Source organism: Argopecten irradians, chromosome 16, assembly GCF_041381155.1.
Source record: "Argopecten irradians isolate NY chromosome 16, Ai_NY, whole genome shotgun sequence".
Taxonomy (NCBI): Eukaryota; Metazoa; Mollusca; class Bivalvia; order Pectinida; family Pectinidae; genus Argopecten; species Argopecten irradians.
The window spans coordinates 4,323,466-4,340,442 of record NC_091149.1 but is presented as its reverse complement, the minus strand read 5'-3'; the positions used below and the strand labels follow the sequence as shown (position 1 = coordinate 4,340,442).

Below are 16,977 nucleotides of genomic sequence, written 5' to 3'. Positions count from 1 at the left end.
TTGTAACCAAGGACATGTTTATAATGTTATATGTATAATATGACAATAATTGATGATAATAATCGTCTCCCGATTGTAGACATCATATGTGTTTACCCGATACAACATTTCATATTACAATGTGTCGACCTCGCGTGCTTGGTGTAATGTGAAAGCTTGTGTGTGCAGACGATCAATACTTCGGCCTTAGTGGGATTGGTAGTCACGTGACGTCCGTACTGGACTTTGGACCTGCTGACCATTCTAATGTATGACTGATTCCATCCTGAATATGCCATAAAGCATCCTAATGAGAAAACCGAATACCCTGATAGGTTCCGGATTACAATCACGTGTCCGTATAAACATATCACATTACTCGCACAACCGTGATTATAACTGAACAAAACTGATACTTTAATGCTCTGTAATGTAAAAAAATGAAATTTGAGCTATCCGTGTTGTGTTTATAACCTTAACATATGTCATTATTCATGTTCTTCCCATTTTTAAGAATTTACTATATTATTACTTATTTGGATTTCAACGAAAATTTAGGAAGGGATCTGAAGAATTTATTCTTGATAAAGATTCATAAATATATTGTAATTTTATCCCTTTCTCGTGATTCAAAAATACATAATTTTCATATATTTTTGTAATTAATTGTCTCAGCTATAGAGAAGAATGTAAGATAGAGCAGATGTTTCGGATTTGAAGTATCATTTGCAATTTGTGTAACGGGTAATTTCACAAAGGCAAGATTCACTTATTAATTCTGATCAGTATATCTATTGTATGGATTATAATAAGGGTTTGTGTTAATATTAACAGTACATATGTACTAATAACAATAATTATTAACAGAGACCTCATAGTATATGTATACCAAGTAATATTTGTTCAACAAACAAATCGACCAAGGACTCAATTGGTATACACCGCTGCTGTTACTTACTGGAAAATATGTATGCCATAATATATATTATTTCACTATCTATAATTGTTTCACACATCTTTTCTTATTTTGAATAATATCATAATCAACATTGACATTTGAAAGAAAAAAATCAATATATTTACAAATAATTAAATGAATCCAGGGAGCAATGAAAATGAATTGTCTAAATATTCTGTTGTTTTAAATCAATCAATGAATCAATCAATGGAAATGCATTGTCTTTCATTCTGTTGTGTTCATTAATAAATCAACCATTCAATGGAGATAAATCGTCGAAAGCTCGATGGACGCATGAACATTAAACACATTAAAATAAAGTCATTAACTTGTAAAAAGTATTTTGAATTCCAATCTCAAACGAACATATGATGCCATATCAGCTTTAAGAATTATGAACATATGGCAAATCGACCCAACTAGAGTATTCAAATTACTTATTAAACACTTCAACAACAATTAAGTTGATTTTGGGTTTAATTTCAATGTTATCAAATAAACCTAAAGATTACTGACCTAAGAAACCACACCAACAGCGTATTGTACCAACAAAACATATTACGAGTCTTTATAAGCGGATTGAAATTTAAATCTGATTAAACAAAAAAATTGAAATCAAAACATGCGTGTAGTATTTAAGAGCATAACTTAAACTATATGGTACTATTTCCGGTGGCTAAAGAATATTAAATCGGAATACCAGGTGTTTATTACAATGTATATAAATTATAATCTAGTAAACAATGACCCATCAACATAAAACTGAAGAATGTCCAATGTAATAGATATAACAATAAAAACACGTGATTTTAGGATACCTGGCATTTGCTAAAACAACGGATATTGGAAACACGCTGTTAAATTAAAGAAATTGTCATGAACTTTTATTATCAACTGAACATTTTGAAGATCATATCATTTACATTACATTAAACCATGTAAAGCCCAAACGCGGTGACACATCTTGAAAATCAATTTACTTCGTTCCTGAGAATTCATAATGAACTGTTCCAGTCTTGGAATTGGTAGAGTTTGATTATTTTTCAAGAGTATGGATCATGAGTTGATATACTGGTGTGTAAAATTCTGCGACAAAACTTTAGTTTGTTCCATTGATCAATTCCATGTAAATGAACCTAAATATTCAGTACATGCATGCACACAGGAGATATCAAGAGACATAATTGGGTTTGGAAAATAAAATTATCCACGCGATTCATTTAGGTACAGTGTTACTTATAAATAGGTGACATTTATAGGTGATAATACGAGCCACGTGATAACTGTCCATGTGAGGACTTGTGACCTAAATATGAGGTCAGATGTCGATTTCAATGAAATATCATACATTTACTGACCATTGGCAAATATTGACATTACAATTCAAGCGTCCCAATATAACCTAGCGGCGAGTTTTACAGTCCTATTAACGTTCATCAGGTAATTTGGCCCCATTTGATACCAGTGTTATGTAATACTCTTAGTGCATCAAAGCTGGTACCAGTATGTGTCTAATCACCATAGTTAGATTAATCAAAGATCTTAGATTATTATTTTAATATTCAATTTCTTGGTTTTCTGGTGTGTTATTTTGGTAAATGTGTTTCATATATTACATGTCATTTTTACCACAAAATGGTATTCAGTATCTGTTTCACGCTTCAAATGTTTTTGAAAGTTGTTCAACTCTTGTGTTGTAGAACGTGTAACCATCGCCCATGTGGGCTATTACGTCACATAATTAAATTAAATCTACATAAATTGTTATCATTACTTAGCACACGGATGTGGACTAAAATATAATAAAACAATTTAACAGCACTTTTTGTTCTGTTATATAGACAGCACAATGTGATTTTCATATGTTTACTCTTGGATTTTAAAACAACCTATAAAATTGGGATCTTGTAAAGTGATACATTACAAGGCTAAAATAGACTAGGTAAAATAACATACAAAATGTATGTACAATATGTTCATATTTTGGTCACGTGATTTTGTTTAAACATATCAACGAATCTACGTAGCAGCTGCGTCTAATACATATATATATATATAACTATGAACAGCTCCCAATTGGTTTAACATTTATTCTGGCATAAAATATATTCATCTATTCCCAGAATAACACACACAAAAATGTCAGAGGATGAAGGAATTTTCTTATGTTCTAATATGACTCAAGTGTTGATAATGTTCTGAAATTTTGGGACAAGGTCATAGCGATAGAGAGTTTATTCAAGTCTACTGGTAAACAGACCTACCGGCATAGATCGAAAGCGCGTAGATTATGAGTAACGATGTTACTGGTCCCGGTACTGTTCCCTGTACATATTGGCAGCTCGCCAGATGACCTGGATACTCAGGACACTATATCAGACTGGTCAGCGCTTGACCAGTGGTATATGTAGCCGTGTGTGGCTTTGATGAACTGGTCAAGCCACTCAGCGTCCATACATAATATTATCTAGGTGTCTAACTAAACAAGGTCATATATACCACATATAAATAAATTTATATCTGTGCTCTGTCTTAAAATCGTGAAACGATGAACTATTTTCTGATACATTATTTTGAATCAACAAGATGTATGTTTCACTTCATATCAATTATGTGTCCGTGTAAAATACAGTATAATATAACATGACTTTATAACTGCCAGTTTTGTTATAAGTTACCAACATCAATATAATTAACAAGTTTGATGTAAAGTATATACGGAAATCTGCTAACAATGATGTAGAGTTTATATGGAAATCTGCTAACAATGATGTAGAGTTTATATGGAAATCTGCTAACAACTCTGGCTTGAAATAGCCTTTTAATCACTATCCCGTTAACATTTCCAATAAAGTAAGTTATTTATTTTTGCATATTAAGTTCATTAAAATGTGGCTCTGTAAATGCTAGTTTAGTTGTAAGCATTTATCTCGGTAACATACCATCTAGATGGCCTTCCAATATTTGATCGAAACATCAACAAACAATACATTGTCTTACAACCTAGCTAAGAAAATTCAGCTAAAAATGCATGTCAAACGTTTTTAGTGATAAAGTCTGTGCTGTGAACAAAAGGTAAAACGATATGATTCAGATTCTTTAACGATTATTAGATTTAAACATTTCCTATTCCATATCTTCTAAAACATTGTAAGTTTTGATCTTCTTCGTTTAAACTGGCTACTATACTCTTGATGTTTTTGTTCATTTGTTTTGTCGTTTGTATTTGCTTATTGGTTGATTTTTCAGTTTTTGGGTGGTTCTTTTTTTCTTTTTCTTTTTTCTTTTTACTTTTTTTTTTTGCTTTACAAATGTTTTGTAGATTTTTTTTTTACTTTTTATGTAAACTGTTTTGTAGATTTTTTTTCGTTTTATAAAAACCTTAATTCCCCATGATATCACGAAATGTATGTGACTAAGCAATCAGCTTATATGTAAGATGAAATGTAAATAAAAGATCGATATGTTTGTATTGATGTTAAGAACACATATACTATTTAATGGAACTTACGATCGGTCGCCATGCCAACTTGAACACACTTCCGGTATCGACATTCCTGGCACTGATTCCTGGTAGTTTTATCAATGATACAATTACTGTTCCATTTACAATGGTATTGTAAGTTCTTTTGTATGGTCCTTCTAAAGAATCCCTGTAATAGAACAGAACACGTTATATTCTCTTAACTTATTCATCCCTGAAATTGCATAATGGACTGGTCTAGTCTTTGATGTAGAAAAGATTAAATGTGTCTTCAGGGGATGACAGGTTATATTCTCTTAACTTATTAATCCCTGAAATTGCATAATGGACTGGTCTAATATTTGATGTAGAAAAGTCTAAATGTGTCTTCAGGGGAAGATGAGTTAATATATTAGAGTGAAGAACAGAACAGACAATTATACAGTAATGGTTTCATAATAATTGCACCTCAATCATCCTTGAAGACACAATTGAACTCTTCTTATTCAAGTAATGGAATAGTTCATTATGAATATCCAGGGGTGAATGGTTTAAAAACAAATAATAGTCCATATATATCTTCAACTATAATGTATGCCAGTTGTGAAAAGTGAAAAAAAAAATTCAATCACTTTTGGCTGAAAATCAGCAGCTAAACAATATTTTCTTGATTGGTTTTTTAGTGGATTCAAAGCCCGCGTTGCGCTTATCACATGGGTCCTTGTGGCACATTGTTGATTCTAAAGTGTCATCACTCCACAAAACACACTTTAATTTACATGGCAGGTGACCGATACAGGCCCGTTTGGCCTCTTGCTTGTACTTGAAATAATAATATGTAGAGTATATACAGGTTGTGTCTAAAGAACCTTCAGGACTGATTTGATTTACGAGGGCTGTTTTTGCTTACCTTGCATCCTTCACACGTCATGCATCGGTAATGATAGCCAGTGGCTGCATCTCCACAAACAACACATGGTTCCGGTCCGTTGGTCATGTCCATATAGCTGGGGATGTAGGGTGTACCTGTAGCAATTAGAATAAGGTCAAAGGTTAAAAGAAATAAAGCTAAATGTTGAGAAAATATAATCAAAGGTTGGGAGCATTATGTTTTGATATTGAGAGCAATATGTTCAATGTTGAGATTAACATGATTAAATGTTGAGAGCAATATGATCAAATGTTGAGAGCAATATGGTCAAATGTTGAGAGCAATATGATCAAATGTTGAGAGCAATATGATCAAATGTTGAGAGCAATATGGTCAAATGTTGAGAGCAATATGATCAAATGTTGAGAGCAATATGATCAAATGTTGAGAGCAATATGGTCAAATGTTGAGAGCAATATGACAAATGTTGAGAGCAATATGTCAAATGTTGAGAGCAATATGATCAAATGTTGAGAGCAATATGATCAAATATGTTGAGAGCAATATGATCAAATGTTGAGAGCAATATGGTCAAATGTTGAGAGCAATATACTCAAATGTTGAGAGCAATATGATCAAATGTTGAGAGCAATATGGTCAAATGTTGAGAGCAATATACTCAAATGTTGAGAGCAATATGATTAATTGTTGAGAGCAATATACTCAAATGTTGAGAGCAATATGATCAAATGTTGATACCAATAACAACATGGTAAAATCAACTAAAGATGTACATAGTCTTGTTGTTGGGTGTTGTACATGTTGACTTTGAGTAATGACATATAAGTAGCTGTCAGAATAATGTTCTTCCTTCCAATATAAAATAAAACTTAAATTTTTCCTATTGTAAATTTTGATCAATAAGAACAGGCAGGAAGTTACATTATTGCATAATTACGGTTGATTGCCATCATTAATGCACATAATGTATATTCATTTTCATATGTATCGCAATCTGGACGGTATTTTTAGACAATATATGTTTGGTGTTGTATTTATTTGTATTACCATCAACCATTCGTTGAGTCTATGGCCAGTACAGGTGTTGCTCGACCTAGGTAAAATACCTTGGTCTAGGACGGGCAACTGTTAATGTCATTGATAAAGCCACTCTCCGGCCACCATAACGACCTGACCAGCGGTCACGGTCTACCTATGGCGCTGGACATTACGATAGGAATGCTTTTGAAGTGTCACGTGAACAGTTAATTTACTGACTTAACTTCCATACTGAATTAGAACAAAATCTTCTAATTCATATGCAAGACACGGTTTGAAGTAAATCAAGACAAATTCAAGATGGCCGCAGCATTGCTGTTCGTGTAAATGTTAAATACAGCACAATATTGATTTACAATATGGCTGGTGCTAATTTAGAGAGGAGGTCGGCATGGCAACCATTGGATATTCATCAAATAATGAAAAAGAAAATGGCCACCACAAAGCAATGTTGACATAACAAAACTGATCAAGTTAAAAAATCGCAATATCAAGTAACTAATGATAGCTTGCTATTTTGGATATCATAAATAGAAATAAATAAACATATGTATATTTCTTCTGTCTCTACATTTATTAGATCGTGCATTACTCAGTCTTTTCTGTGGTTATTTATGTTTACGGTTTGTTTGTTTGTTTGTTTTGTTTATTTTCATTAAATAATGCAGTTATCTATTCTTGTGGGTAGGCATCAGTTTCGACACCAATGGTTTATAAGTGAATATAACGTCATTTTCTCTTGGAAATGCCACGGTAAACCCCCAAACAAAGAGCCATTGATAACTGCTCAGAAAGGAAGATAACTAGAAATATACAACTTCTTTATTGAGAATCTGTTGATTTTGTTTGATGAAGTCAATCGATTATTAGTTTGTGTTGCGATTTTGGTAACATGACTTCTCTATTTTGTTGGTAACGTGTGTTAGCCTTCCGTACTCGGCGGGAAGTCCCCAATTATATATATTGGTAGGCATTCGTTACATCGTGTCCAGACTGTGTTATCATGACTGAGCGTATTATGACTTCGACCCTTACTCAGCATTACATAATATTATGTTGGGACCTTGATAATGAGCCTCTCTACCTTTATTTCAACTCATGGGAACACATTAATCTCTTTATCTCGTCCTTCTCATTTCAGGACTGGGAAAACCGCCCTGTATCCGCCATGATGCATAACATTAGCCAATCGTGTGCAACATTACATAACAAGCCTGGCTGATCAACAGCTTGGAAACACAACGAGGAATTTGATTGGTCCATCATCAAAGCTCGGTCTGGTTTGCCTAAACTTCGACCAGCAGTTACGACAGGGATTATAAACAGGGTTGTTGAGGGTTCGCAACCTTACAGAGAACAAGGTAAAGGCTGAAGTAAACTTCTAGAATAAATGATACACAAACTTCTAAAACTTCATATTTGAAATTATTTCTATCAAATGCAATATGTTATTTATTTCAGCAAATATAAATTTCATAGAAATAATTCAAAATCGATTCCATCGCGTTTTCATTTCAATTTAAAGCTAACCAGGCTTCATACAGGGACCTGATTTAACCCCGATATTGATTCAAAGGCTGTGTGCCTATCGTTAAGCCTCGTGACGTAACATGGGCACTTATCGCCTCGCACGTACCATGTGTATATATGTACTATGTACAGTGCTTGGTGGTTAGCTAGTTCTAAGTAAATAGCCCCAGGCGATCCGCTCAGACCCGAAGATTTGACCTTGGAAGAGGTCAAGCCGGAAAGTGCTATGACTAGCCTTATTATGTGTATGGACACAAAATCGCATTGGTTAGTCTCTGGGCAGTGAAAGACTGGTCAACTTTCATTTTTGGAGTACAAAGAGTTTACCTAATATTTTTTCTTATTTTTTTACCATAATTTGTCATTACGCAGTTTCTTCGATAGTGCGATAAGTTTTTATTTCGTATAAAAGTTAGCCCACGTCAAAGATTCAAGGGGTCGGGTGGGTTTTAAGAACAGAATAAAAGAAAACAATGTGACATAACTAACGAAAATGTGTATCAAACGTGAAAACCGGTAAAATGGGCAAAAATGATGAACGATTTTATCCCTGGCAACTATTAAGCATTTAAAATCGGTCTTTCGCGTTTTGACGGTTTCCAGAAGAGCAAAGAAGTCGTTTGCCAAATACATAAGTTTACTAAATCTATGATGTCATTACATTATTGTAATATCTAATCTTTTTAGTGTATATTCAAATTCTGAAAAATATATATTCCATTTTAGTCATATATTCCTGTGAAATAAATAAACTCACAATAAAGGTTCCCACATTCGTTTGCAATAATAAATTTACCAAGTTGAAGGGTAGAGAGAAATATTCTTCCAGTCCACAGAGGTATCAGATTTTATCACTTCTGACCAACGCTTCATCAGTGCTAGTACTTAAATGCAATTTACACCGATATATCATAATTGTAATTGACAATCATTGGCCATTTCTGTGCCATCGTTGAAAGGTCGCCGGGAATAACTCTTCAGAACGCCATAGCGGGTGATGTGGTTATGCCAGATAAATCGTGGTGGAGAAGTATATGTTCAACAGGCTTTGGAAAATATCACATTAAATTCAGAACAGTGAAAACTCCGTAAAAAATTATAAAATGTTTCAATTAATCCTATTAATTCAATGTAATCCCATGAAATTCCAAATTTCTTGAAGATCATTTTTTCTATGAAATTATTTCTCTGCTGTTTCAGCCAATCAGAGACGACGTTACAAACGGTGACGTCATTGTTTACGTTATGAGATGACAACAAAAAAGTTAAAGTAAATGAAAATGCTTGTTACAAGAGAGGTTAAATTATTTGTAGATATATTCATAAATGCGCTGATCTTCTAGTTGTTGTTGTTTTTTTTTTTTTTTGTTTTTTTGTGAACTTAATATCACCATTAAATGTGCACCTATAATCTACCTAACGCAACATTGGTAAACAAATATCCGGATATTCTGTCCGTATACAAGTCTATTATTACTTCTTCAATATTTTTCGTTTAAACAATAAAATGAGGAAAAAATAATTGTTTAAATTGTTCTGTAGCCACCGTACACATCAGTTAAAATTCCTGTTTTGTTTTTAAAGATTTTTTAATTAATACTATCTGGTAAAATTTAACCGTGAGGAGGGTGGTTACATGTATGGAGCAAATGTGAGATGATATTATTGAATGTGGGAAAAGTCGGTGAAGTTGAATGGAACATGCTTATAGCCAAACATAACTTTGACGTGTATGAATGGGGAAATCGGACAAATCCGGATCGCATTTCAACTCTGTCAGTATCAATGTATAATTAGTATCTATCCACCCACTCGGTCGCCATGGTAACACTTCGTTAAACATGAGGAAGAATTCTATCTGGCAGCAAATGTGTGAATGTGCATTTATCTATTTGTAAACTTGTAATAGCTAGAAAAGGTGCCGGATATAATAATGCGGGGACCCGAGAATACAATGGGGCTAGTGATTTTTGTTTATATATTAATGTGTAATGTGAAAACTGATAGGATAACACAGAAATAATTGCAAGAAAAGTGACGTCGTGCGTCGGTATTAAGGTGAAATGAAATTAACAAATGAGAAAATTGTTCCGAATACTGATATTGAAAAGTAGTATACAAATACAGTTTTTTTATGAGGTTAATACATTGTTATATGAACGTAGAGAAAATATTAACCACTTCTTTTTAGTCAATATTTTTCCTAGGTCGATACAACAACGTAGATTATGAATAGACCATAGGTTGATATAACCGTTATCAACTTCATCAAAATGTTATATTTGTATATCATCATTATATATAATACATACATTCCTTCTCTGAACGACGTCATTTTAAATATTTGAGGGAGTAAGGGAACTTGATAACACAAAGACTGGCATTCTGGATCTTTCCAGTCCTAATAAGTTCGGACGTGGAGATAGACAACCCACCCACTTATTAAAGTAGTCAAATATATTTTATTGCCTTTTCCAGTGTTTCAGCTGCCAACATTTCTTCAAACGCCCAGGGCGAAATGACCCTCGCTATGATAGCTATGTACCGCAGTCCAAGTACAAAGTATGAGTGCCGATCAGTCAAGCGAAGTACCACGGTCGCAGCCAATCGAGTGGTGCCCCTTTTCATGCGAACGACCTTGACTTTTTAATGGGAAAAGCAGTACCTGATGTCTACGTCATCTGATAGTTGGACACTACCCAGGGGTCAACTTGACCCGACCTGGTGATCGATTAAACAGAAAATAAGGCACGAATTCGCACGTTCAAACTGTCAAATCAATTACAATGTACCTCTTCTAATTCAAACGTTTTCAAGATCTAGATTAATTAATACTTTTAAACTGATTGGCTGTGTATTTTATCATATCCATGACATACGTGAACAATTTCTTTCGTAATTGGAAAAAGTGACTTACAAACAATTGCAAGCGTCACATTGACATTGATTTCTAAAAATAAGTGATTTTTGAAAACATTTTTCTTTCTGTTTTTTTTTTTTTTTTTTTTTTGTACTGATGTTTAAGAGACGTAAACTTCAATCATATAACATCAAATGCACTGTACTTTAATATTTCTCAATGCAAATGTAGTTGTTGAGACTTGAATGCAGAAACGAACATGGTATACACAAGTTCATGGTCCTTATAATGCAATGCCATGTTCCATGAATCAAACGAGTAATTTTTAGTTAAATGCATTCAAAGTAGATATTTGTTCATAATTTAGAAACTCTCCATTTTCTCGTAGATTTCATAATTTAATCATAGTTCTTTGATAAATGCAATTTCTGTTTAATATAATTAGAAAGAAGAAATAAATTCAAAGAATTGCATCTGGAAATTAATCAATATATCAAAGAAAGAAAGAAAGAATTTACATTTTGTCAATTTATCTGTATATTATAGGTTCGCCAGATCTAGATGGGTCAAATAAGATGACCGAAAGGCAAAGCCTTGACCAGACAACCGATGTCCTCAGATTTCGGCCACAGACCACAGGACACTTTAGGCCTGAGGGCAATACATATAAATGTACATAATATTCCGATATTTCTCGGAAAATGCCTAGAAACCATGTTTGTCCGTATATTTTATGCGGTATTTATACATCCATGCATTGTTAGCTTACAGAGTTGGAGCAAAGAATTTTTTACTATAATAAGTTTGAATTTTCTTAATACAGTCATATAACTAATAGCTCAGGACACAGTTCTTCAAATGATAATAAGCTAAATCACATGGTTAGGAAATTTTCAATTTTCATTTGCTGAAAAATTTGTGATTATATCTTCCTCTAAATCAGCAAGTAAGTAGAAAATGAAGTTCTTAGGAATCTTATAAAATTTTGTAAAATTTGCAGCACCAGAAAATGTTATTTTGATTTGATAAGTGTTGTTAAAATGTGATTAGCCCAGCTAAACACCTTTTGAAAAACTGGGCCCATTACGAAATATAGGGTTTTTTGTTTTTTCCCCTTTTCACAAGAGATGAAAATCTAAAGTGATACAGATTAAAATAGAGAAATACAATTAATAAGTAGAGAAAGGATTTGAGTTACATATGTATGTTGTGAAACTTGTTTACGTACATGTACATGTGTATGTTTGTTTATTTACACGTTTTCGCACACGTGTACACAATTGTCTGTATGTGTTACACACTTTGTTACGTGTCAATTTGCTAGTTTGTTAGTTATTACTGGCTTATTAATTTCTCGCCTACATTACTCCGTCTATCTCGCCAGTCTGTCATTTTATTTGAAAGCAACTGTAATATACATGTAGTTGGGTTAGGAAATGAATATTATTGCGATTACTTTTCCCTACAAATGGCCCTGATGTATACACGTACAGTTGTATAAAAAAAAAACACCAAAAAATTCTCTCATAATTTCACGAAGAATTGATCATAAGAAATGCCGGGGAATCTAAAATAGTTTCAAATATTTTTATTTACACATTGAAAAGAAAGACGTAATTGATAACGGTGTCAGGAGAATGTGGATTATTTAAATTTGTTTTAATCGAATTAATTACCACCATGCATGTACCGAAATAGTGATTGTGGTATTGGAGTTTGGAGATGAAGTTCTTAGAAAATCTTAGATTCGAGGAGGTTGAATATGCTGTGTATGTAATGATGCGTCAGAACGCAACCATTCTCTATCAGTACTCTTTTAACGCTAATCGTCCATTCTCACAAAACTGTCGCCATGTTTACCTATCTTTGACAAACGGCGTAAGTTTTAAGATGAAAGAAAAACAAGAGCACGGACACATTTATCTTGTATCAATGGTCAAATCTGTATAATCTATCCATCGACTAAACGGACTGTTGTCACCTGGGGCGTATTGTGATGCTCTTTGTTTATTTATGTCCAGTACCGTTGATTACATGACGTCACATTACATAACGCCTTTATCGGATATTTGCACCTGGAACAAACAAACGATTTATGGCCTATATTGGTCTGGCAGATGGTGCCGTTTTGGCACGTTAATTTGGATAATACAACAAGCAAACGTTACATCGTTGACACTTAGTTTAGGGTAGTGGTGGAGTTGGGGGAGAGGGCCCGGGGTTGGGATTAGGGGAGGGGGGGGGGGGGGGGCAAGGTATTTAACTATTATGTTTTCAATGTAGTGTCAATACATTATATATATTTTTTAACGCAACCGGACCAAGCAAACCGAAATCCCCCCTTCCATCATTTTAGGCATAATTGAAAATGATTTGTGTTCATTAAAAATTTATATTGTACTTTATTATGTACCTGTAAATGTCCATTATCATGAAACATTCTAAATAAGATATCGTGCATATAAATTAAGCTTTTAAAGTGAATAGTCGAGCAAAGAAAACCAGCCTAAATGCGTTCATTGGCCTTCCAAAAGTTCTCACATATTAATACGACGGTCAAGTTCTGCTTAGTTTCCCAGTTCTGACCATTAAAGTAAAGAAAAGTTGAAAGCATTGAAAGCGAGGCTGCGTGGAAATGTAACCACGGACATAGTGAGCCGGGAGGACATTTTAGAATTTCCATACTTTAAATTAATTTCTTCGTACGCAGACAGATTTTGACGAGAGATTTTATTTTTCCATTTCATAAGAAATTATACTGGATACATTCACACCATTTTACCGACTTTAGCCATCCTTGCCCGACTGTTCACTTTAATAGAACATGTGTATATATATGGTTATGGATTTAATAACTTTTTTTAGAAAAAAAAAACCATTGTGCATTAATTATCATATTTAATATTTTCCCCAGAAATATGTTTATGATTCTTTAAATACATATAAGGGAAACTATCGGCCTCTCTTCAATAAAAAATAATGAATTCAATGAATTTAGTAAAAAAAGAAAATGTGTAGTTATCTTGCTAATGTACATTTTAATTATTTTTTTTACTTCTTACGAATCATTGAAATTACTTTTTAATCATTACAGACTTATATATATTCTTACTGTTATTAAGTTTGTAAAAATAATATTTCAGTGCTGTGTATTATGTATTTATATAAATGTATGCAAAATATATGTCCATTTTGCTACATTCTGTACATGCATATATCAATGTCCTTATTGAAAATGTTTAAATGTATTTTCCATTCTTATGTTATGCCTAACTTTCTTGATTTCTTTATTTTTATTTATCTTACTACGAATTGTGCTGCAATGAATTTCTGTCAATTTATAACTTTTAATTGTGATACCAACATCACCAAAAGGTGTCAAAATCACTTATCATATAAGATTGTAATTGTATAAAATATTTGATATTATAATCTTTATTGTATTGGAGACTTGTCCTTGTTTCTCTAAACATAAACAAAACTCGTTATGCATACTAATTTATACTAATGATCAGCTCCTGCTGTATTTTTTTCTATTCTTTCAATATAAACAAACAAATATTGATTTTGCCCTTGAAACCAATTCTTGTTTGTTATTATAGAAAAGATATCTTTTTACATTCATTTTAGTCAATGAATATTAAAGCACTTTATTGAAATATAATTCTTTGTGTTGATAAGCCAAAATCATTTAAATTATAACACAAATCAATATTAGGCACCGATTTTTTTATAATTCAATTATCACCATGGTTACCTTATTTAATCATGTTAAACAACCAAGATGTAGGATATATTCAAATCAAATCACTTTATTTCAAAGTGTGTAATAAGTTAATAACAATTGTTAAAATGATTTTTTCATAAATTATGGCCGAATTTTATTTTAGCTTGATAGAAAGTATCGCGGTAATTCCTACAAGTTGTGAATTCATTTTTATAATTTTCATATTTATACTGATAATTAGACGAAGAAAGTACTGGAAATACTGTCAGACATAGGTTTCGTTTTATCATTTATCATACGTTAAGTTAACTTTAAATTTTCATAGTTCATAAATGATTTGGATAATTTGTTTGTTGTATGTATCATCCTCATTATCTCATCAATGTCGAACAAATTATATCATGTTGTCAAATGGTTATAATTGAATAACACTGTATTTTAAAATATAAACAATGGCTGTAGTCAACAATATATATCCACGCATAATTAACTATAAATTAAACTAATTGAAATTACATTAAATAATTGATCAGTTTATTAAGATGTTTTGTATTTGATGAACACGTAGCCCGAACCATTTAATTATTTCTTTATATATTCTATTTACATGTTTATCTTTGTATGTATATGTAAATAGTATTATTCAATTAGCAATTGGTGTGAATATTTGATCAATCATTCTTAATGTGAAAGGAGGCCTAGGCTAGGTCTTCCATTCTGTATTACGTATAAATTTGAAAATACCGTATTGCATTGAAATTTAATTGTAATTGATTGCACGATGATATATGTGATCATGGGGAATATAAATTTGTCTTTGTAATTTCATTTATTAACTGAAACCGAAGCTGTGTCGGGTCTGGGATCGGCGTACAATTCATGACAGATGGATGAAGTCGACATACAGATGAGCCAGAGAGGGAGGGTGTATTTTCTGTAATCAAAGCCTAGACTTAATTTGTCTTCCTTTAGTTTATCGTTTTATTGTTAAAATAACGTAATATTACTAACATTTTATAGGAAAGTGTCATGAAACTTGGTTTTTGGTATATTGTTTTTTTTATCTGCGGTAAACAACCACTAAAATTAGCAATAAACAATAATGAGTGATGTTGGGAGTCTCGTGGACATTCGAGGTACCTTTGACCGAAATATCGGACATGTTTGGTATTCTGGTAATCTGGTATACCGATATCTGTATATATATCTTGGTATATATTGATGTAGGGTGGTGAGGGAGAAAACTCGGTCGGAAAATGAATGACATATGGCGAGTGTTCTAATATCCACCACAACCTCTTACCTTTCCGTTTGGCTGTGGATCCAACAGAGGAAGATTCCTGGGATGACACACTCCCATCACTACTGCTCGTGGATCCGGGGGTGGAAACCATCGTGTACCGACTCAGGTTGCCGAATCCAAACTCCGACAACCCTGGTCCGCCGTCCATCTTAGTTGGCCTAAGCCCACTGTTTACGTCCGGCCGATCTGACCCCTGGTCAATAAGTCCGATATCAGGCCCGTACATTTTTTCTCCATGTCTTGATCCAAACATGGAAAACGCACCATCCATTCCAGTGAATTGGGGTTCTAGCTCCATTTTACCTAAACTTGGATTATTTTTCAACCCTACACTTTCATTGTGAATTGGATTCAACTTAGCATGCCTTTATTCCTTCGTCGTGTAACTCCGTTCACTTTATTCATTACCGGCCTCCTAGCGTGCCGGGCGACCTCAGCCCTACTGAGTGGACATAGTTAGTTCAGAATGGCCTATATGACGTTGAACAGGTCAGTCCATATGCAAATGCCACAGCCCTTCAGTGCAATGATGTAATCGCCTTGGTCAATCGGCTGGGCGAGTCCATTCGCAGGGTGTAGAACTGACCACTGCTCACCGAGTCGCGCAAACTCGGATAAAGGTTGCGACTGAATTTACATATGCAGTAAATATCCGTATGACGCAGTTGCAAGAATTTTTTTTCTCGACAAAGAATTGCAAACCATTCCCTTTCAATGAAGCTGCAGAAGTGAGCTCAACACTTCCCTCCCCTATTAACCGTAGTAGTTCTTGGTAGCCATTGTTCGTGTGGACCGAAGAATGTCATAGAAATGAAAAGGGGTGTTCAGGGTTAGTGAGAAACAGAACTTAGAACTTCTGTGTGGATTCTTTTCTTTTATATCATTGAACAACTAGCATATATCTAAACCATTGTTAAATATCAACTTAGACCGTTTCAAATCTTGCAATAATCGCATATATCTGCAAAATGACCAAAGGTCAGTTTGACCTCTTCCACCTGTGTACACATTAACATGGACCGCGCTGACCTTTGCTAAGGCCATGGTATTCCGACCAGACGGCTGGCCAGAGGGCGGGGCCAAGTGGTCAATGGTTCTCCCTGTATGTTGAGACTTAGCTGGACGTACACCCGTAATATTACGTAACGAGCTTATCGAGACAAGTACAGGTAGCATTGGAAGCCAGTGAAGGCAACAGACCATATAGCTAGTCCACCGTTAGCACAG

At 33.6% G+C, this 16,977-nt stretch overlaps 1 protein-coding gene across 1 annotated transcript in view; it reads right to left on the bottom strand.

Moving 5' to 3' along the window:
* LOC138310399 (thyroid hormone receptor beta-like) overlaps window positions 1-16,237 on the bottom strand; it is a 36,957-nt gene extending 20,720 nt beyond the window's left edge. Inside the window, exons 1-3 of the mRNA XM_069251611.1 lie at window positions 15,751-16,237; window positions 5,311-5,426; window positions 4,449-4,590 (exon numbers count right to left, since the gene is read on the bottom strand). Coding sequence (XP_069107712.1) covers window positions 4,449-4,590; window positions 5,311-5,426; window positions 15,751-16,048 — 556 coding nt within the window. The 5' untranslated portion in view covers window positions 16,049-16,237. The remainder of the gene's footprint in view (window positions 1-4,448; window positions 4,591-5,310; window positions 5,427-15,750) is intronic.
* Between the last annotated feature and the right edge of the window lie 740 nt (window positions 16,238-16,977).